This window comes from Coccidioides posadasii, chromosome 2 (genome assembly GCF_018416015.2).
Source record: "Coccidioides posadasii str. Silveira chromosome 2, complete sequence".
Taxonomy (NCBI): Eukaryota; Fungi; Ascomycota; class Eurotiomycetes; order Onygenales; family Onygenaceae; genus Coccidioides; species Coccidioides posadasii.
Window position 1 is genome coordinate 5,897,706 of NC_089408.1, and position 18,421 is coordinate 5,916,126.

Consider the following 18,421-nt stretch of genomic DNA (forward strand, 5'->3'; position numbering starts at 1 on the left):
AGCCCTAGCCGAGAACCACTAGCACCGGATTCGGACTAGCGCGGTTGGCGGCCTTCCCACATTGAATCGGCGCTGAACAACCACACAAAATCTGGAAGAAAAACCCCCGACGACGAACCCGCGACTGAACCACCTCCTCCAGACGACCCTCCCCCAACCCGCCAGCTCGAGAAACCCTCCCGAGTCAGTGTTGGAAGCCGATACACCGCAACCATGGCGACAGAGTTGACCGTTCAGTCCGAGCGCGCTTTCCAGAAGCAGCCCCATATCTTCCTCAACTCGAAGGTTAAGTCCAAGAGCAAGAAGGTCGGAAAGGGTGGCCGAAGATGGTATAAGGATGTCGGTCTCGGATTCAAGACCCCCAAGACCGCCATTGAGGGAAGCTACATCGGTATGGATGGACCTTTTTCGCTCGCTTCAGTGCAGTTTTCTTCAGTTTTGCAGCGAGATGTTCGGCCGTTTTCTGCGATTCCCGCGATAATATCTGGACCCGCGCGATAGCGGAGATGCCGGTATTGCTGTGGTGTTTTTGCGATGCGGAAATGTTATCCTGCGCCTTTTTTTGACATGCCGAACTACTTCCCCGGGATTCAATATCCTCCTTAAATTTGGTTTCTATATCGGATGGGACTAACATAGTATTCTGCTCTTTTACAGACAAGAAGTGCCCATTCACTGGTCTCGTCTCCATCCGTGGCCGTATCCTGACCGGCACCGTTGTCTCCACCAAGATGCACCGTACCGTCATCATCCGCCGGGAATACCTTCACTACATTCCCAAGTACAACCGTTATGAGAAGAGACACAAGAACCTTGCCGCTCACGTTTCTCCCGCATTCCGTGTTGAAGAAGGTGATCAGGTCACCGTTGGACAGTGCAGGCCTTTGAGCAAGACTGTATGTGGACCTCTTTTGTTTTGTACCGACCCCGGAGAATTGTGGCGCTTTCATATTTACGGAGCGAATATGCGAATCATGGGAGTCGAGAGTATTGACTTTTGGCGGTTGCGATATCTAACCTCTACGTCTTGCTTTACAGGTCCGATTTAACGTCCTCCGCGTCCTTCCCCGCACCGGCAAGGCCGTCAAGGGATTCAGCAAATTCTAAATGGCTTACGGTTGGAGGGGAGTTTGTGAGATAATGATGGGTGGAGGTATATCAATGAACGCGAGCGCGGACGGCCGTTGCCCCATATCAGAGGTTCCTCGAATAGAGACAAAGAATATGGAAAGAACAACTAGCTGTCTAAGCTTGCTATTCAACTTTGGCACGACTAAGCAGTAAAAGGCTCACGGTAACCCTGTGTCACCCGGCGGGGGTTTCGCATTTGTCTTTTTAAAAGGATTTTTACCATTCCAACATTATGATGGAGTTTTTAGCTGCCAATGCCATAGGGAAATTCAATTTTTCATTCCGTTTCAGACTCGGATTTAAAAGCGCAGTTATTAGCTCCGCTAAACCTCTTCTCGACAACCGATTCCTATCCCATCATTCCTCTTCTCCACAGAGAGGGCATCAAACGCAAATGACACTTTCAACAAGTGGACGCGGACATATGCATAACGCATGAATTGCACTAAAATAGCAAGGCAGCTCTGTAATATCAGCTGTTGAGTCAAATAAACTCTCCATCACCTCACAACCATTCAGAACCGCTAATGCGGTTTTCCATTCTGCAACATAGATTCAAACACCACCAATATCCACAATGAGAACTTGCATATATCAACTCTCAAACGAGTAAAAGATGGAAGAAATAAACCAGCATCTGTCACATCCATACTTCCATTGGCCTTGTCAAAAGAAACATATTAAATGTAACCAGATCAAGTAAACATGACACGCAGGACCCAGGTTAGTATCCCATAACATTTGCAATATGATTTCGGCTCTTGGCGAATACATCGATTTGCTCTTGGGGGCTCAGACTGCAATCTTCATCAACCCAGTCTGCATTGTCAGAGGGTTCCACAAACTCCCAGCCGTCATCTGTACTAGAGGCTTGCGAGCAATGCTTATGGCTCCACTGGCTATGTCGGTTACTTGATTTTCGTATTGAATCGTACCCTGCCTGGACCCCTTTGGAGAGCAATTGAAACCCATCATCTCCTTCCATTTGGAATCTCCAGCTTTTGGAGATCTTGATGGCCAGCTCACTTGCATATTTTTGAGGAAATTTAGCTTTGCAGAGAAGTCGTCCTAAAAGATATCCTGTGGATCTATTTGCTGGTGTTTTCTGAGCAATCAATCGTCTTTTCAAAGGTTTTCCATTCAAACGGAATGATTTGATGGTTGATATTTGCAAAAGCTCCTCATAGCGACTAGAAAGATCCAGGAGATCTTTAGCTCTGACGGATCCAACGATATGCTCTGAGGATATATCACCCCAGATAAGGAATTCGCTGTATCCACTGTATGGGCGTTCATGGCTCTCTAGGATCAAGGGTTCATGCTTAAGGATATCCACGGCGGAGAAGATCCGCGTATTATCAAAGGAGGAGAGATCAAAAACTGTTATCATCCCGTCATCTTCCTGAAGTGCGCGCTGAAGCGGGGCTAGTGGGGTGTCAAACACAGAGATAAATGGTGTTTTGACTTTGCATCTTGTAAGATGTGACCGGGCCAGGGACTCGATAACAAGTGGATCGAAATTTGGCTGTGACATGTGGTTCGGTCGATTTGCCCATATACCCGCAACAAAGTACGAGCAAGTGTTCATGCCACAGCTTTTTGAGCTCCAATATCGAAAAGCAAGATAGGGCTTTCCGTTCTGCACTGGGGACATGCTGTCAGGTTGAGGGATTCTTAACGTGGAGTTGGGTGAATTGGGAGTGGTTGAAGAACTGCTCCTATCATCCTCGGGAATGACTCCGTCGGAAGCTGGTGAAAATGTTGAAAAATCTGCTGGTGGCTCCTGTTCTTGCCTCTTAGATATCTCAAGTCTCTGTACAGGATTTTCAGTTGGTTCAACGAAGGAATGTCCAGAAGGTTGGATGAACACTGGCGTGTGCTGGTTATTTCTGATAAGTGTCACTCCTAGACCGCGAGCCGTAGTGATAATCAAGAAAAGGAGATCGTATTCCCTCTTTGCCAAGGACGAGGAAGAGTTGATCTTCGTCCAGACTGGGAATTTCTTGTGCTGCATTGTGTGGTACTGCGAGTGGATTACCCTTGTAGGCATTCCTTGAAAGTATCCACTTAAGCTCAACTCTCTTGCAAAAACTCTGTTGAATATTCTTGCTAGATCATCCCATTTGTTTTTGTAGTACTTTCGGAGTAAACAAAGCACTATTCGCTGGCCGTCGGTCCAAGAATGGCGGTTTGGCGGCGAGCTGAAGTCAAGTTCCTGTGCCATCGCTCTTGTCTCAACGATAGCTTTGTCTGGTGCGAAAGGGTATCAAGTTAGATGGGCAACGTATACCGATGAGAATTATCGGATTTGTGAGAGTCAGTAAAGCGATGAGTATCAGTAACTCGATGAGAACCGGTGGATGGAAAGATGAAGAGGAAGGGTAAAAATGGAGGAGGAGAGAGAAAGAAACGGCAAGAGGGGGTAGAGGCAAAGAACTAGGTCATAGGATAGGTTACTATCCGCCAACAGTCAGGACCCAGCATTGTGCTTGTGGTCCTCGTTGTGTTATTGAAGGTCGAGGTTGTGTTTCAAATGATGGATGGAGTGAGCGGGGTAAAAGCATTGCTGGTGCTGATGTGCGCAACAATCATGTACGGAGTACGCAGTAGATCGTCTCGAAGTGTATAACGTATGGAATGTCTCAGGAGACATGATGGCTATCAACAGCAACTGGTATTCCCAAAGAAATAAAGGAACGGCTCCGTTCAGGGAGCCACTTTGTTTCGGGTTCTCGTACAGAGGCTGGATATAGGATCATGGATCCATGCCTCCCCCATCGCCATCACGATCACGCGTGCCCAACGCAGCAAAATGACCGCCCAGTCGTTCGTCGTGTTAAGGCTGGCGAGGGCGTCGAGAGTGGATCGAGGGCAGCTAACCCGAGTCAGGTTAAGTCTAGTCACATGACCTCACTATGGCAAGTTAAGATGACATAAGCAGAGGGCTTTGGTGCCGCGGAACGGGCAGCGAGAGCGAGTTGACAGAACAGCACAGACCGTCGCATGCAGCCATGGACAATCCCCAGGCAGTGTCGTATCTCGAGTCATTGCTCAACAGGACAGTCCGATTGCACACCTCGGACACACGCCTCTTTGTAGGCCTCTTCAAATGCACCGACAATGTGAGTTGACTTTTGTTGTGCCCCTCGATTCTTTCCTTCCTTCTTTCCCCTTCCCCGCGACTTTTCTCACATAGAGATTCCACCCGTGGGTATGTAGGATCGGAATATCATTCTCTCAAACACCTATGAATATCGCTTCCCAACTCCCGTTGCTTTGAATGAAGCGATTGCCCAGCAGGGTTCCGAGAATCAGGAAGTGGTCAAGGCAAACATGACAAGCCGCTTTATTGGTCTGGTTGTGGTGCCTGGGCAGCACATCACGAAAATCGAAGTCGACGACCCTTCGAAATAGACTACTGCGGCGCTGGGCAAATGGAAAGCGATCATTGGGTTCCGAATCTTCCGAGGGACGGCATTCATAGAAGCTGGCACGATAATGCCATCCGATGGAAGTAGCAAAAGAAAAGAAAACGCAGCCCAAAATAGAGAGGAGTCACAAGGGCGCACGGGAACAGCCAAACAGAGCAGCAAAGCTCTCCTATCTGTGACCCCTTGGCGTTAATCCTAAGTACGGAGGTGAATAGGAAACCAAGCGGCCACGTTCTCCGAGCTGCATCAGGCCCCCCGTTACTTACTTGGTGATTGCTCATGCGCCGATAGGAGTTTACTGAGGAACACAGGGCTATTTGTGTTGACCGTGGCGTTCGGGGCATAAACCCCAGCTCATGTTAAAAGCTCTTGTTGCGTATTCCTATTCATATCACACAGTAGTCCATTAGCATGATTTTTGTAACCCCCAAAAGCCGTCCTTTTGGAGGAGGTGGCTGAGCGAAGCCGGTGTTTCGTTGGAAGATCCTGCTCCGCACCATATAGTTATAATAGCTTAGCTATACCTAGTCATGACCTCCCTACATTGAGAAGCGCCAAACGACAGGCAGCCTCTATGCTGGTTCTTTAGAGCTGCGCGACATGAACTGTCGGATCACTATGTAGTGTATGTATCTTTCCAATCCGAATGTCAGCAGCGAGGTTCGGGCGCCTGTAGCGTCGTGAATGCAAAGAACGAAGCCACAACATCCAGCCTCGTGCGCCGAAGCCCAGATCCATTAAAGCTGCGGTTTTCTCGGGTTGGGTCGGCCAGTTCTCGGAGATCCAATCCCCAGCCCTGCCGGGACCTCTCGATGGGATGTTGAAAGGCGGAAGAGGCGATTTTTAACAAGTTAGCTGATCGACAACGCGAGATGCCCGATCCAAGAGCTCGTTAAGCTTCCGCCGTGTGGACATTGCCTCGCGATTCGTCGCGATTACCACGGGTCCGGACCATACGGAATCAAAAGCGAGGCATCAGATACATTGAAACCCGAAGGGGACGTGCTTGAGACCACGTATGTATCCATGGCCCCCCTCTCGAAGCACGACTGATGGGATAATCCGTTTTCGAGTGCAGGGTCATCGGGTCAACTGACTGTCATTTGAAGCGACATGTTTTGTCAGTCCCGCTTGGGTAGACCAGTCAGGGCGGCGGCGCCACGGTGCGCCTGTCTGAGACTGCTGCTGTCAAGACTCTGAGAGCTCGGCGTGCATGTGTGTGTCGGTCCAGCATACAGGACACGCTTTGTCAGAGGGTGCAAAGGCTTGACCATGGTTGTGCCACTAGGATAGTTAACCTTCTGGATGGGTGGGAACCATGTAGGCGGTGATGCTGTTCCATTGGCCGCAGTGTGTTCCTTTGCAGCAGATGATAGATAACTAGTTCATTGTCTTGGGGGGATTCCTATTTTAAATATATATATATATATATATTTTTAACTAGTTATATATAACAAAGCTGTGTAGTTGACTTGTGCTGGCTGGTCACTGACAGCTGCATACTCTGTACACTCCCGTCCCATCACTCCAGCACCGAACCCACCTTGTCGGGGCGTGGTTTGCCCCGGTGCTTTTTTTAGAGCGGGCGGTTTCGTGGGCATTTTCTCCAGCACGAGTCGCTTAGTTTGCTTAGTGTGCGCTGCCGAAAGTCTAGACACAACCCAGCCCTGCTTGGTCTGCCGTCCGATTCTGCTGCTTGTCTCTGGTTTGTCTCATCCACTGCTACTCCGTTGCCGGCCAGCTATTCGTCCATCTGCAATTCCCGCTTCCTCCCCATCAACTGCTGTTTCTCTGCAAGGTACACATCCACACGGCCACCACCGCCTTACAGCTAGTTATCACATCTTCTTCTTCTCCTTCTCCTTCTCCTCCTCCTCCTCCTGCTTGCTGAAAAAGCACACTCACGGAACCCAATCTACAGCGCCCAACAGGTCTGTCCCGTACCTGCGTCTGTGCTTTTTTGTGGCCCATGACAACTCCGACGCCACTCACTCCCATCTCTCTCTAGCTTTTGGAACCAGCTGCTCTGCTCTGGAAGCATCGTCCCCCAGAACACTTCATCTGCTCACGCACCGCACTCCCTACCATCACCGCCGACTTTTGCCACAGCCTGCTCGGCGCAGCAGTAGCTTCTCGGCCACCCCATGTGAGAGGTTTCCCTCAGGAAAAACATCCCAATCTTTCTCCTCCCCAGCCGCTTCCCTCCGCAGCACCCCTGGTTCCTCTCCCTCTCCCTCTCCTCCCACTTCTTCTTCTTCTTCTTCTTCCTGCATTCCTGCGCTCAGACGAGCAGCAGAAATCACCGAACCTGGAGCCATTTCGCCGCGATCACCGTGCCCCTCCCGTGTCCTTTCCCCACGATAACTACGATCGTCGCCTGATTGTGTCCGTCACCAAATCGTCGAAGAAATTGGCGCGAACGACCTTTGTTGTGGAAGCCAGTTTCCTCTGCTACATCTGCACCCTGTTCGAGCCACCCTAACTTGGGATTGGCCCTCCTCTGCCCTCTGCTTTTTTACTAAATCTCGTTAATTTCCTCGATCGATCGCTCCACGGTTCTGCCTCGCCCCGAGTACCTTACCCCGCCCGCTGGGTGATCGTGTATCATGGGCCAGCAGCAGTCCAAAGGGAGCGGTGGTTCAAGGATATCTTCAGACAAGGGTGGACCCGAGTCCCTCCAGTCTTACCCATCCTTCTCTCGATCCGACACAAGGGACTCGACTCGCTCCATTCGCGGCTCCATCCGGTCCAAGATACCCGGGTCAAGCAAAAGCGACAAGTTCGACAGCCCCAAAGGTTCCAATGGAAATGTGACGCGCGGAGACATTGGCCCCGGGGATAAGCCAGATGGAGGACCTGTAGCGCTCCCCTACAGAACTACCTCGGATGCTTCTGTCGTTACAGACAAGTCCACAGTTTCTCAAGAGGAGGATGAGTCCGCCTCCCTTGACGTGCCGAGGCTTCCGCCGTCACCGCGACAGTCAGCTTCCCTAGGTCGCGGCCACGAAAATGTCAATGCGGCGCAGAGATCAGGAGAGGTGGACCACGTCTCTGAGGCGCCTCCAACTGGCGCAGGACAGTCGATTGTGTCCCAGAAACCGGGTGAATCGATCCTTATAAAGAGAGATAATATGATCAATCCCGTTCTGCGTGACCTCAATGGATCCTCGCCCTCAGAGAGCATTGGCATGAATGGTTCGCCCGGCATGGGAATCGGGTCACTTAAGTCTATCGACGTCGATGATATGATTACTCGGCTCTTGGACGCGGGATATTCCGCCAAAGTCACTAAAGCTGTGTGCTTGAAGAATGCAGAAATCATCGCGATTTGTGCCGCCGTACGTGAAGTCCTTCTTTCGCAACCTGCCTTGGTTGAACTCTCAGCGCCAGTCAAAATCGTTGGCGATGTCCACGGCCAGTACACAGACCTGATTAGGCTCTTTGAAATGTGCGGGTTCCCGCCGGCTTCCAACTACCTCTTCTTGGGCGATTACGTCGACCGTGGCAAGCAAAGCTTGGAGACAATTCTTCTTTTGTTATGCTACAAATTGAGGTACCCCGAAAATTTTTTCCTGTTGCGTGGCAACCATGAATGCGCCAACGTCACTCGTGTCTATGGGTTCTACGACGAGTGCAAACGCAGGTGCAACATCAAGATATGGAAAACGTTCGTCGACACTTTTAATTGTCTTCCGATCGCCTCTATTGTCGCTGGCAAGATCTTCTGCGTTCATGGAGGCTTGTCCCCGAGTTTGTCGCACATGGACGATATCCGTGGTATTGCTCGACCTACAGATGTTCCCGACTACGGATTGCTCAACGACCTCTTATGGAGTGACCCAGCAGACATGGAGGAAGACTGGGAACCCAACGAAAGAGGAGTGAGTTACTGCTTTGGTAAAAAGGTCATCATGGAGTTCTTGCAACGTCACGACTTTGATCTTGTGTGTCGAGCACACATGGTGGTCGAAGATGGATATGAGTTTTTCAACGACCGAATTTTGGTTACCGTGTTTTCCGCCCCAAACGTAAGTACATCCTTCAATTTGACGATGTTTCAATGGTTTCTAACGGCTTCTTCACAGTACTGCGGCGAATTTGATAACTGGGGTGCAATTATGTCGGTTTCTGCGGAATTACTGTGCAGTTTCGAGCTACTAAAGCCACTTGATTCGAGCGCTCTGAAGAGTCATATCAAGAAAGGCAGAAATAAGCGCAATAGTATTCTGAACAGTCCGGTAAGTTCGATATGTATCACCTGTCACGACCTCTCACTACTTTTTTACCTATCCTTGCTATGCTCTCTACCCTGTCGATCATCAGTAGTGTTTGGAGATATGCTTACGTATCTTTTAGCCTGCTCTTGTGTCCGCTCAGAGTTATTAAGCCTGGTTACGCTGTTTCCCACGACACTCTAGTTATCTAGTGAGACTCTAGGCCGATCTGGTCATGGGATGTCGCGCATTGCCTTCGAATTTACGCCGCTACCGATTTAAATTTGCCGTACTACCGTCAGACATGCCACTTGAGCGGCCAGTGTTGACTGTTGTCCGGGTGTGGGCCATTATGCCCGCAAATTGCCCTCTTTCTGGGAGCATCAGGCGGCTATTGAAGCCCGACTTCAGGGTTTTGTTTTGGTTGCATACGCCCTGTCCGACGCGTAGATTCATACGCCGCTCCGGGATGGTCGCCACTTTATTGCCCAGCATCACTTTTTAAGTTCACAGGATTCGATTGCCCTGTCCTCCATTGATCTCAAGTAGATAGACACACGTCTGACCGCAGTTTCCGACACGCCTCCGCATGCCTTCGCGTTAGCAAGCGCCACGCCTGTTCTTCTATCTCCCTTTCTGGATTGAGCGTATTGCACCGACTTTCGAGCCTCGCTTTTGAGCACAACCGAGTACCTGAGTGACATGTCGACGCTTGGACTGGCATCGCACCAGGTCTATGCAGCTCTGATAGCACATACGTATGTGTGCGCGGTGCATGCAGTTTGTACTGTTGCTTGTTCCCCACAGTGGACGCTGAATTCCCGCTCTCTTACGCCGCCACCCCCCGATTACGGAGGATTTTTAGTCTGCTTTCTTGTGTGACATAACCTCCATGACCAATATGTGTTTTGCTTTTTTAATGAGGATTGCGTTTCTTTTCTTTTACGGAGCAACTACCTTGCTGACAGACCCTTAAACGTCCATACGCCGAGTCCCATTTTTTGTTTGTTTACAGGTGTTGAATTTTTATCTTTCCTGTCCCGTCCCCCTTTTTTTGCACTCCATGCTCTTTTGATGTCTTTCCGGTATTAAATATCTATCTTGAGCAGCGATGTGCTTATTTATGCCTATATTCTGTCCATAACCTCATTCTGCCTTTGACCTACATACTCTGGAACGGAATTGGTTTTGTTAACTGGTTTGCCTTGAAACATCTTCCCCCCAAAGCCGACCTAGTTTAAGTTGACGGTTGTGCACACTTTGTCCCTCTTTCTTGTACGTCCTCCCTCGTCCATCCCCTTCCCATCCGGACAGAAAACCAGGAAATCAACAAGATATGCAAAAAGTCAGGGGATCCAAGGATGTGAACCATGCGCTGCTGCAGTTACGCAGATCTGGTAAATTAGGTCCCCCTGCTTTTGCGTTTTTTTTTTTTAAAGAAAAAAAAATTTATCTTTTCTTTCATTCTATTTTTTTCTTTTTCTTCCCCCCCCCCCCCCCTCCTTTTTTTTTTTTTTTTTAGCCATTTTGTTCTGTAAACCCACTGGGATTGACGAGGTGCCGAAGATACAACACACTCTGTAAAGAACTCATCGGTGAAATGAAATAATAGCTTCTGAATGAAATGAAATAAAAACATATTGATGAGCTGTCTTGATATCTCCTACACGCCCTTCGCAGTATAGAAGGTTCTCATAGTCCAGCTAGTTTAGATTCACGATATTCCAGGTTAAAATGAAATTGGAAGATAGTACAGTACTGCGTACACTTATGTAGCGTCCGAGGGACCAAATGGGGGCAATACGGATTTGCAAATAATAAATAGGGAGAAAATCTGGAGCTGTAGAGAAGAAAAAATAAACAATAAAAAGCCCTGTTGAAGTCCGATATGCTTGGCCAAAGGGTAAAGATTGCCCGACACGGGTCAGTCCGGGGAATGAAAGAAACAAAGTCAGGACCAGAAAAAAAGAAACTTCCCCAGAGCTCATGTCAATAAATAAGCTGTAGAAGCGATGTCTTGTACTGTCGTTTGCGGTAGAAAGTCCAGAATTTCGAAAGCAAATGTCAGTTATCCACACAGGGCAGGCCACAGAAGAAAGCACGGCAATAACCTAGAAAAAAATAATACATGTGATTTTCCTATCCTGTAGGTACCAACAAGAATTTGATGTAAACATTTCTTTCCCACTTAAAAAGGGGGGCATTTATCAAGTATGTCATTCGGCAGGTTTGTCGCTACCTGCGTCTGTAGCCTTCGACGGGCCTTCTCCTGCAGAGATCAGAGTAGGGGCAATTCGCTTCCTTTTCGGAGGTCGGGATGCAGCATCGTCGTTTTCATCTGCTGCAGCAGAAAGCTCTTTATCGGTTTCTTTTGAATCATCCTTCTCCGACTCGCTGATAGCGCCAAGGTCTCTTTTGCCAAGAACGCTACCGCTGATAGAGCTCCTTGCGCTGTGCGAAACGCCAGTCATAGGAGTCTGAGGAGGTGTTGTAAACGAGAGAGGAGGCGGAGCAGAATTTGTAGCTGTGACCAAAGGAACAGAGCTTAGGGTTGGGGTCGGATTGTTGATAATCCCCGAGCTTGAAGGTGGCATGCTTGAGCTCGTTGCTGCTGAAATGGTTGCTACAGAGCTGGCAGGACTCGCAGGTCCGGGTAAGGCTGGCGTAGATTTTACTACTTCAGGTGAGGTTACTAGCGTTGGGGTCGGTAAAGGAGTAGTCGTTGTTGATGGGGCATTTTGAGAGGCTTGTTGGTGTTGTTTATCAAATGAATAAGTCTGTCCTAATTCTCCGGGTGAGAATGCAAGAGTCGAACAGAACCCATCGGAAGAACTCATTATCAAAGTGAGTCCATCCTGTGACCTATATAAATGTCAATATAGATAGATCTGAATAAATCTTAGTCGAAAAAGACCCACCATGTCAGATCGGTGAACGTCGCAAAGTGCAGGTTGCTCACGACGCACAACGGCGTTTGCTGTTGCGTATCGTAAACTAGAACCGCGTCTTGAGTGGCTACTGCATACACTATCCTATATGGTAGTGAAAACGCAGGGGGAGGCTGATTAGCCGTAGCTGTCTCCGATTCTTGATTTTTCGGTGAAGGTAACGGACGAGAGGCATCACTCGTCGTCGAAGCCGACGTAGTTAATGGTGGAGGGTCCATCGATGTAGTAGTGGGGCCTGGCAGATTGGAGGATATCACAGATTCGGGAAGCGCTACAAAAGAATCATCAACGGACGAGGTATCAAGGGTAATATGGCGAGTAGGCTTTAAGCCTTGTCGAAGAGTGTAGAAGACCGGTGAACACTTCACAGCGACTGACGGCTTTTTGTGCCCTGGGAGGTGGGCTATTGGTGGTTTATTAAATCCAGCACGTGTGTAGATATACACGGTATTAATAATGTCTTCCGTTGTTTTGTGTGGGTCACCGTAATTGGGGAGTTTATATTGCCCTGCAGGTGTAAATAGTAAGCTTCCATCAGGTGCAAATGTTAGCCGCCGAAAGAAGGAAGTGAACGTTTCGTTGGCATAAAGACTAGCATTCTTCACTCCAAGTCCACCTAGAAAACTCGGAGAGGGCATATCAAGCGGCTTGACAGCCGGCAATGGCATCGAAGGAGCAGGCGAAGCGGATCTTCGGATAGAAGGGGAGGAACCGAAGGAAGAGCGACGACTAAGCGATACAGGGGGTGGATCCATTGGCAGTAAGCCTGTCATAGGAGTACCAGGTGCCGATGGCCCTGGCGAAGATACCGCGACAGAATTGCTGGTTGTCGACTGAGCTCTAAGTCCAATATCCGGTGGAGCGGGACTGTTCGATGATATGCGTCTCGCTGGCAAGTCCATTTTGAGAAACTTTCCATGCGAAGTCAAGGTGAACTGGCCATCCTTTGTTTTCAAAGTGTAAATATGAACTGAACGGTCAGAGGATTGCGTAGCAACGTATTCGTTTAGCGGATCCCAAGCGACTCCTTGCACGTAGTGCGAGTGTTCTGCTATCTGGCGCACCATTTGGCCTAATCACATAAGGTCAGTGAGAAATCGAGAAAAACAATCGATATAGCATACCAGTTTGTGCGTTGTAAATTCGCGCAACATTATCCATACTTCCGGTAATTATGAAGACACCATCCGGGGACCATGCCAGGTCATAGATTTCAGCCCCAGAGGACCTGCACATATGCTTCACTCGCCACGTTTCTTTATCGTCGGATCGGTCTTCGCCTAGCCGTGAATGAGTCTGCAGCTCCGACGGCACCCAAAGGAGTACGTTTCCATCATCTCCAGCGGATGCCAGCATCTCGCCTTGTTTATCTTTAGTAGCCTTCCGGTTCACGCAGCCAAGGGTCAGCTCAACACACCTTTAGGGCAGAACCGCACGACGTTCACAGCTTGCGTGTGCTTTATCAGCGTGCTAAGGTATGTGATTCTTCGTTCCTCTCCGGTAGCTTCAACCCTCCAAAGCTATCTCTCAAGTCAGGTAACCCGTGTGGGGATAGGAAAGGAGGGAGTTCAAAGGGGTAACATACGCGAACATTGTTATCACTACAGGCAATTAGCATCATTGTGTTCAGGGAATAACTGACAAGGTAAATACATACTTTCCAGCTGTAGCCAGTCTCCCTTTGCCGTTAGGATCAAAATTCACAGAGTAAATGGGGGCATTGCCGTCATGCCAGGCGATAAGAAGAGGGGTCGCCTTCATCGTGGATGGCTCGGCAAGGCTTATGGCCTGTGAGGCCTAGGACAGGATTTGGTGTTAATATTGTGGCTGAATATGCTGGTCCGGGCCCTGTTGCGATGAACTCTTTGTCCAAGTGCAATCTTTTATCTTTTGTCGCGTTCAGTAATCGTGCTCAGTCCATTGGTCCGGAGCCGTTCAGCCCAGAGAGTCGAATTGAGGCATCAAATTAATCAGAATGCTTACAGGCCCAAAGAAATTAAAATTTTCAATTTTGAAAGGATATTAACAGAGGAGAAGGTAAGAAATAAAGGTAGTTCTGATGCTGTTGAAGTGATGGCATGCCTGTTGACAAGGCCGCGATTAATGGAGAGAGGTTGTGACAAAAGTCAACACAACTGCTGGTGACGATTTTGTTCCCGCCCACGACTATAGTTGAAACCAACATTCACTTTTGCAGATAAGCCATCCCTGAACCAGGTCAATGGCCAGGTCAAATTCGGAAATAAGAGACCATTCAATTTGATATTGGTGCCAAAGTCCATAAAATAAAAGCGTGTCATTTCCCGCCCTCACCGTGACTATCCTCGCGGCAGTTCCCAAGACACTCAACTACCAATGGCCCCAAAAACACCCATTAATACGGAGTGCAGGGATAGGATATTAGAATAATTTTACAGTTATATTTTACATTTTAAGGTACATATGGTCAAATAACCACAACCCAGCCATATATCCTCCAAAAACACCCAATGGCACTTTTGCTTGACTATGATATGCACCACAGACCCCACGATAAACGTGGCCAGGAGCGCTCCTATTCCTGTCGCTGAAAGAAAATAGCTGACATATTTATATGTGCCTAGATGCAGATGCCTTGCACCTTTGGAGTCGTGATTTCCGCTATATATTAGCTTAGGTGTACTCCGTACCGTGGCCGATACTGGCTTTCGTTTACCCAGTCATGGTTAGAAGAGTCTTTCTTCATTCTTTCTCGCCGAGAAAATATCATATATTGCAGACGACCAGCACTTAAGTCAACGCAGGTCTTCTCGCGATTTTATGCCAGCCATCTCCCGATAGTTTCGCCGAACCAGCTGGTAAACTTGGCACGTCGCTTCGCTTTCGCCTCCTCGTCAGCCTTGACCAATGGTGAAACCTCCTTCACATATCGATCCCGCTGTACAACTTGTTGTTTGAGCGCCATAACCTCTAACTCTCGCTCGTGAGGAGTCAGGTCTTTTAGAGGCTTTGAGGGCTTCATGCCAGCCGGTATCTGGAGTCCACCAGGGACCATAGCGGGCTCGTTCGTGTTATCCCCAGATTCCGCGGGTATTGGTGCCGCATCTGGATTGAACAAGGACCTCAGAGGAGGGGGCTCGACACCAGCAGCCTTTGCTTCTTCCACTCGAGCCTCGTAGTCCAACATCTGGTGGTAAAGCTTGTCTGCATGCATTTGAATCTTCTCCTCGTTTTCTCGATCCCAGTCAAAATTCGAACCGTAGCCGAGAGCCTGTAGGAATTTCTACAAATAGTTCATTAGCTATCTGAAACGAACCCTCGTCCCAAAACAAAATGTCGCCAGCTTCCGGGAACGGCTCACCGCTTGCATCGTATAACATCTTGAGAATTCTTTGTTCTGTTTTGAGCACATAGTCATCCTAGCCCACATCCTTTGCTGTACGTCTCCATCTTTAAAGCAATTTGTAAGCGCAATGTGTTCCTCTGCGCAATTTTCTAACGCCGCTCGGTTTAAAACGTCTTTTCTCTTCTTGAATTGATCAACGACCTTCTCAGCTGGTGATACCTCTGGTCCCTCAAGCTCACTCATGGGCTGATATGTTTTCCAGAGGTGGGCGTATCGGCCGTCAGGGAATAGGGAAGCGGAGGGAACAGTCGCCTTGCTCTCAGAAGTGGCATTGTCCGGAGAGGTCGGCGTCTCTCTCGAGGGAGGCTCGGAGGATGGCACATCCGTAGTCGGTATATATCTTGATGGAGTCTCTTTCTCCAAGTATTCTCGGAGCCCGGGGTCTAATTTCTTCGTAGGATCATCATCGCCAGAGGAGTTGCCCCAGAACCACCCCATTGCGACAAGGCCAGGGAAAGACGTGAAATTGTCTTAAAAATACACAAAAGCCAGCGGGCTTGGTTAGCGACTCGACTGCTCCAGATTAATATTGTTTTGATATGCGTAACAACACGAAGCAAGCAGCTGCTCTGTCCTTTGGGCTCCGCCGACGGACAATGGATTGATGGGATTTACTCAATTGAGTTTTGCCAAGACCACTGACGTTCTCCTCGCTGCTCGCATGTTATCATCCCAAAAGAGCTTCAAGGAGCACGCGTCCGGCGCGTCAACGAAAGCCATCGTCGCAACCATCACGATGTCAATTGCCGCAAGTAAGCTCAGGGAGTCCATTCTAGCTGTGTACACATGCTAACTCGTAGTTTAGATCGAGCGGAGCGTCAGCTGATGCGCCAGCGGGGTGCTGCGTACGTCCCTCTCAATACGTGCAGACATTATCCTTAAACGAGTCCATATGAGCTGACTTCCTTTCCCAGAAACCGTAAAGTCAAGGATGTGGATTTTGGCTTCTCTTTTGGTCCCCCTCAGCCGTTAATGAAGTCGGAAACGCAAGTGTCGCAGCCTGCAGTGACCAATCCGCAATCTCCTAAGATATTTCCGCCCAAAAGTTCAACCCCAAACAAGAAACTTTCCCGGCCTTCCACTCCAGGATCACGGCGGAGCTCAGCTAGGCAGACAAGAAGTACGCCGAGCACAAAGCCATCCGGGAGTTCTAGAGGAGTAATACCCTCACCAGCGTCGGTGTACGATATCCCACAAGACGACCAGCCGGATCAAAGAAGCCCAAAACGGCGGCGCATAAGTAAGCTTGTCTATATTGACCTTATCGGTGCCTTTTCCCTAATATACTTCTTTCAGCTCTTTTCCAATCTATTACAGCAGATGCAGCCTTGCATACAAGCAGTCCGCATAGCGAACCGCGTAGGATCGCCGCTATCACAGAGACAATCGAAGAGCTGATAGCAGGTCAGCAAGCCCTACCCACAGCTTCTTCAGAACTTATTCATTCCACACCAGACGCTACTTTACAGCCTAATGAACCACCACAACACCAAACACCGTTGCCCTCGAATGCCCCACCTGGACACACCCCGTTACCCAACACCGTCAGTCCGGACAATAACAATCGGGACAACAATTACCAAGAAACCAATGAAGATATCCAAGCTCAGCGTACACCTGTCGCGCAACGTAGGCGGAAAAAGAGAAAATCTGTTCGATTACCTCCGAAGAATCGTCAAAAACGGCGTTCCCAAGTCAACACTGGAAGTTCCAAAAAAACAAGCAAAAATCTGGAGCCCAATGAGGCCTTGAATAATGCAGAACAACCTTTTGACCAAGATAAATCCCGAAGTCCTACCGTACGGCGCTCATCTCCTCCCAAGGAAAGGCACACGAGTGTGAATCCTGAAGTACACAGGCTAGACTTACAAGAGGAAAGGGAGAATGATTTCCCAAGAAATTTGGAACTACAAAACGAGGAAGGGGAGAGAGACCATGGGTATGAAGTGGACGAAGCTACCCGTTGGCGAGCTCCAGAGGGAGAGCAAGCATACCATCCAATAGAATCTCCCCAAAAAGCAGAACAACCTGAGCGAAGGAGGAAAAGAAGGAAAAATGCGACCCGGGCGCCCGCAAGTGACAAAGAACCTCTCCAACACCATAAAGAATGGCCGGAGTCTACGCAGCCTGGACAACCAGAAAACACGCGGGCGGTCAAACCCAGACGAGGTCGCAAAAGGCGGAGTCGCGGATCGTCGAAATCGTCGGGAGAAGCTTTTCCAGACGAAGGTACTTCAAGTAAAAGTACCATCCCCGTTACCGTTCATCGTATCTGCAACATCTCTGCCCTCGAGGACATGCTTTCTGATAAGTCCAATGTCTCCGATGATGAACATTCGGGCTCCCACAACGCGACCAGGGATCACAAATATCTAAACCGTGGAGGCATTAACGCTGCTGACGTCCTAAGTCAAATTTGTCAAGAAACACTGGAAAAGACCATCTCTACTCTCCAAACAAATATTGACCGGGAATTAAATACTACCCGTGCTAATGAATGGAAACGTAAGTGCAAAGTTGTGCAAGATTTTCGCTCGGAGTTGGAAAACTCTTTGTTCGGGATTAGCGAGCTTCTTGAAAGCAATCTCGCTCTTGCTGCGCGACTAAAAAGGGATAAGAAGGAGGTGCTTAATTTAAGGCACCGGCTATTGAGCTTACGGAAGGAAAGAGAGGAGATTGCTCTTCGAATTGACAACGTACGGAATAAGTATGCGGACGATGAAAGTGAAAGAATGGTACGTCCTACACTGGATCTACATAATGAATGTGAGAGTTTCTTTGAAGCTGATCTCATGCTAGGTACAAGACTCACTCAACAACTCTATTCACGATCTCCAACTGGCTCTTGACCGAAGCCATAAACGGAAAAATGCCACGGACGCCAATCCATTTGCTGGTCTGGAATTCCTCCTCCGAACAGTTGCTCAAGACGTTAGCTCCACAGCATCGGACTCGCGAGGAGGCCTTTTGAACCAGGTCAAGCAATTTAATAACCAATTAGAGAAGACTGCGGCTTTATTACAACAGAACCGACAATAACCCAATGACGTCGGCCAGTTCCATGCCATGTTTAGCCTCGAAATAAGTCCTAGCTTTTACGCGAAATTCATAAATCGATTTTCACGTAACTCTACGGAGTATTTCCTTGGCTACCAAACGAATACTTCGCCAATGTACAGAGGAGGCCGCGCCAATAATAGAAAATTCCGAAGGCTTCAATCTTCATGTGAACCGTGAACTCAGGGCCTGCATACCAAGCGTCATTCGACCCTCCAACCCGCCACATCCTCGCTCCTCGACGCTTCTTTGACC

General features: G+C 48.9%; 7 protein-coding genes across 7 annotated transcripts; 4 read left to right on the plus strand and 3 right to left on the minus strand.

Moving 5' to 3' along the window:
- Positions 1 to 93: 93 nt before the first annotated feature.
- On the plus strand, positions 94 to 1,440 carry RPS11A (40S ribosomal protein uS17). Its single transcript, XM_003065151.2, has 3 exons — positions 94 to 391; positions 658 to 896; positions 1,039 to 1,440. The coding sequence occupies exons 1-3, from the start codon at positions 214 to 216 to the stop codon at positions 1,105 to 1,107; spliced, it is 486 nt and encodes a 161-aa protein (XP_003065197.1). The 5' UTR covers positions 94 to 213; the 3' UTR covers positions 1,108 to 1,440.
- Positions 1,441 to 1,788: 348 nt separating this feature from the next.
- D8B26_004350 (uncharacterized protein) lies at positions 1,789 to 3,145 on the minus strand (the record flags this gene model as incomplete). Its single annotated transcript, XM_003065152.2, has 1 exon — positions 1,789 to 3,145. The coding sequence occupies one exon, from the start codon at positions 3,143 to 3,145 to the stop codon at positions 1,856 to 1,858; it is 1,290 nt and encodes a 429-aa protein (XP_003065198.2). The 3' UTR covers positions 1,789 to 1,855.
- Positions 3,146 to 4,142: 997 nt separating this feature from the next.
- D8B26_004351 (uncharacterized protein) lies at positions 4,143 to 4,545 on the plus strand (the record flags this gene model as incomplete). Its single annotated transcript, XM_003065153.2, has 2 exons — positions 4,143 to 4,253; positions 4,351 to 4,545. The coding sequence occupies 2 exons, from the start codon at positions 4,143 to 4,145 to the stop codon at positions 4,543 to 4,545; spliced, it is 306 nt and encodes a 101-aa protein (XP_003065199.1).
- A 1,829-nt stretch (positions 4,546 to 6,374) lies between these two features.
- PZH1 (serine/threonine protein phosphatase Pzh1) lies at positions 6,375 to 8,948 on the plus strand (the record flags this gene model as incomplete). The annotated part of the gene is made up of 3 exons (XM_003065154.2): positions 6,375 to 8,590; positions 8,648 to 8,800; positions 8,919 to 8,948. Exons 1-3 carry the CDS (start codon positions 7,169 to 7,171, stop codon positions 8,946 to 8,948), a joined length of 1,605 nt encoding a protein of 534 aa, XP_003065200.2. The 5' UTR covers positions 6,375 to 7,168.
- Positions 8,949 to 10,956: 2,008 nt separating this feature from the next.
- D8B26_004353 (uncharacterized protein) lies at positions 10,957 to 13,670 on the minus strand. The gene is made up of 6 exons (XM_003065155.2): positions 13,382 to 13,670; positions 13,310 to 13,325; positions 13,142 to 13,244; positions 12,849 to 13,085; positions 11,695 to 12,796; positions 10,957 to 11,638 (listed from the first exon to the last, which is right to left on the minus strand). The coding sequence occupies exons 1-6, from the start codon at positions 13,483 to 13,485 to the stop codon at positions 10,993 to 10,995; spliced, it is 2,208 nt and encodes a 735-aa protein (XP_003065201.1). The 5' UTR covers positions 13,486 to 13,670; the 3' UTR covers positions 10,957 to 10,992.
- Positions 13,671 to 13,952: 282 nt separating this feature from the next.
- Positions 13,953 to 15,686, minus strand: D8B26_004354 (uncharacterized protein). Its single transcript, XM_003065156.2, has 2 exons — positions 15,065 to 15,686; positions 13,953 to 14,986 (listed from the first exon to the last, which is right to left on the minus strand). The coding sequence occupies exons 1-2, from the start codon at positions 15,545 to 15,547 to the stop codon at positions 14,522 to 14,524; spliced, it is 948 nt and encodes a 315-aa protein (XP_003065202.1). The 5' UTR covers positions 15,548 to 15,686; the 3' UTR covers positions 13,953 to 14,521.
- Positions 15,687 to 15,770: 84 nt separating this feature from the next.
- On the plus strand, positions 15,771 to 18,148 carry D8B26_004355 (uncharacterized protein; the record flags this gene model as incomplete). Its single annotated transcript, XM_066124452.1, has 6 exons — positions 15,771 to 15,861; positions 15,915 to 15,954; positions 16,024 to 16,349; positions 16,406 to 16,513; positions 16,565 to 17,844; positions 17,909 to 18,148. 6 exons carry the CDS (start codon positions 15,771 to 15,773, stop codon positions 18,146 to 18,148), a joined length of 2,085 nt encoding a protein of 694 aa, XP_065980533.1.
- Positions 18,149 to 18,421: the final 273 nt, after the last annotated feature.

Excerpts from the sequence above, each read along its gene's own strand:
- RPS11A (XM_003065151.2), top strand. The coding sequence starts at position 214 with ATGGCGACAGAGTTGACCGTTCAGTCCGAGCGCGCTTTCCAGAAGCAG. Across the intron at positions 392-657 it reads CATTGAGGGAAGCTACATCG|ACAAGAAGTGCCCATTCACT; the intron begins GTATGGATGGAC and ends GCTCTTTTACAG. Across the intron at positions 897-1,038 it reads GCAGGCCTTTGAGCAAGACT|GTCCGATTTAACGTCCTCCG; the intron begins GTATGTGGACCT and ends CTTGCTTTACAG.
- D8B26_004353 (XM_003065155.2), bottom strand. The coding sequence starts at position 13,485 with ATGAAGGCGACCCCTCTTCTTATCGCCTGGCATGACGGCAATGCCCCC. Across the intron at positions 13,086-13,141 it reads CGTGCGGTTCTGCCCTAAAG|GCGAGATGCTGGCATCCGCT; the intron begins GTGTGTTGAGCT and ends AAGATAAACAAG. Across the intron at positions 12,797-12,848 it reads AATTTACAACGCACAAACTG|GCCAAATGGTGCGCCAGATA; the intron begins GTATGCTATATC and ends TTATGTGATTAG.
- D8B26_004354 (XM_003065156.2), bottom strand. The coding sequence starts at position 15,547 with ATGGGGTGGTTCTGGGGCAACTCCTCTGGCGATGATGATCCTACGAAG. Across the intron at positions 14,987-15,064 it reads GATGTTATACGATGCAAGCG|AAATTCCTACAGGCTCTCGG; the intron begins GTGAGCCGTTCC and ends AACTATTTGTAG.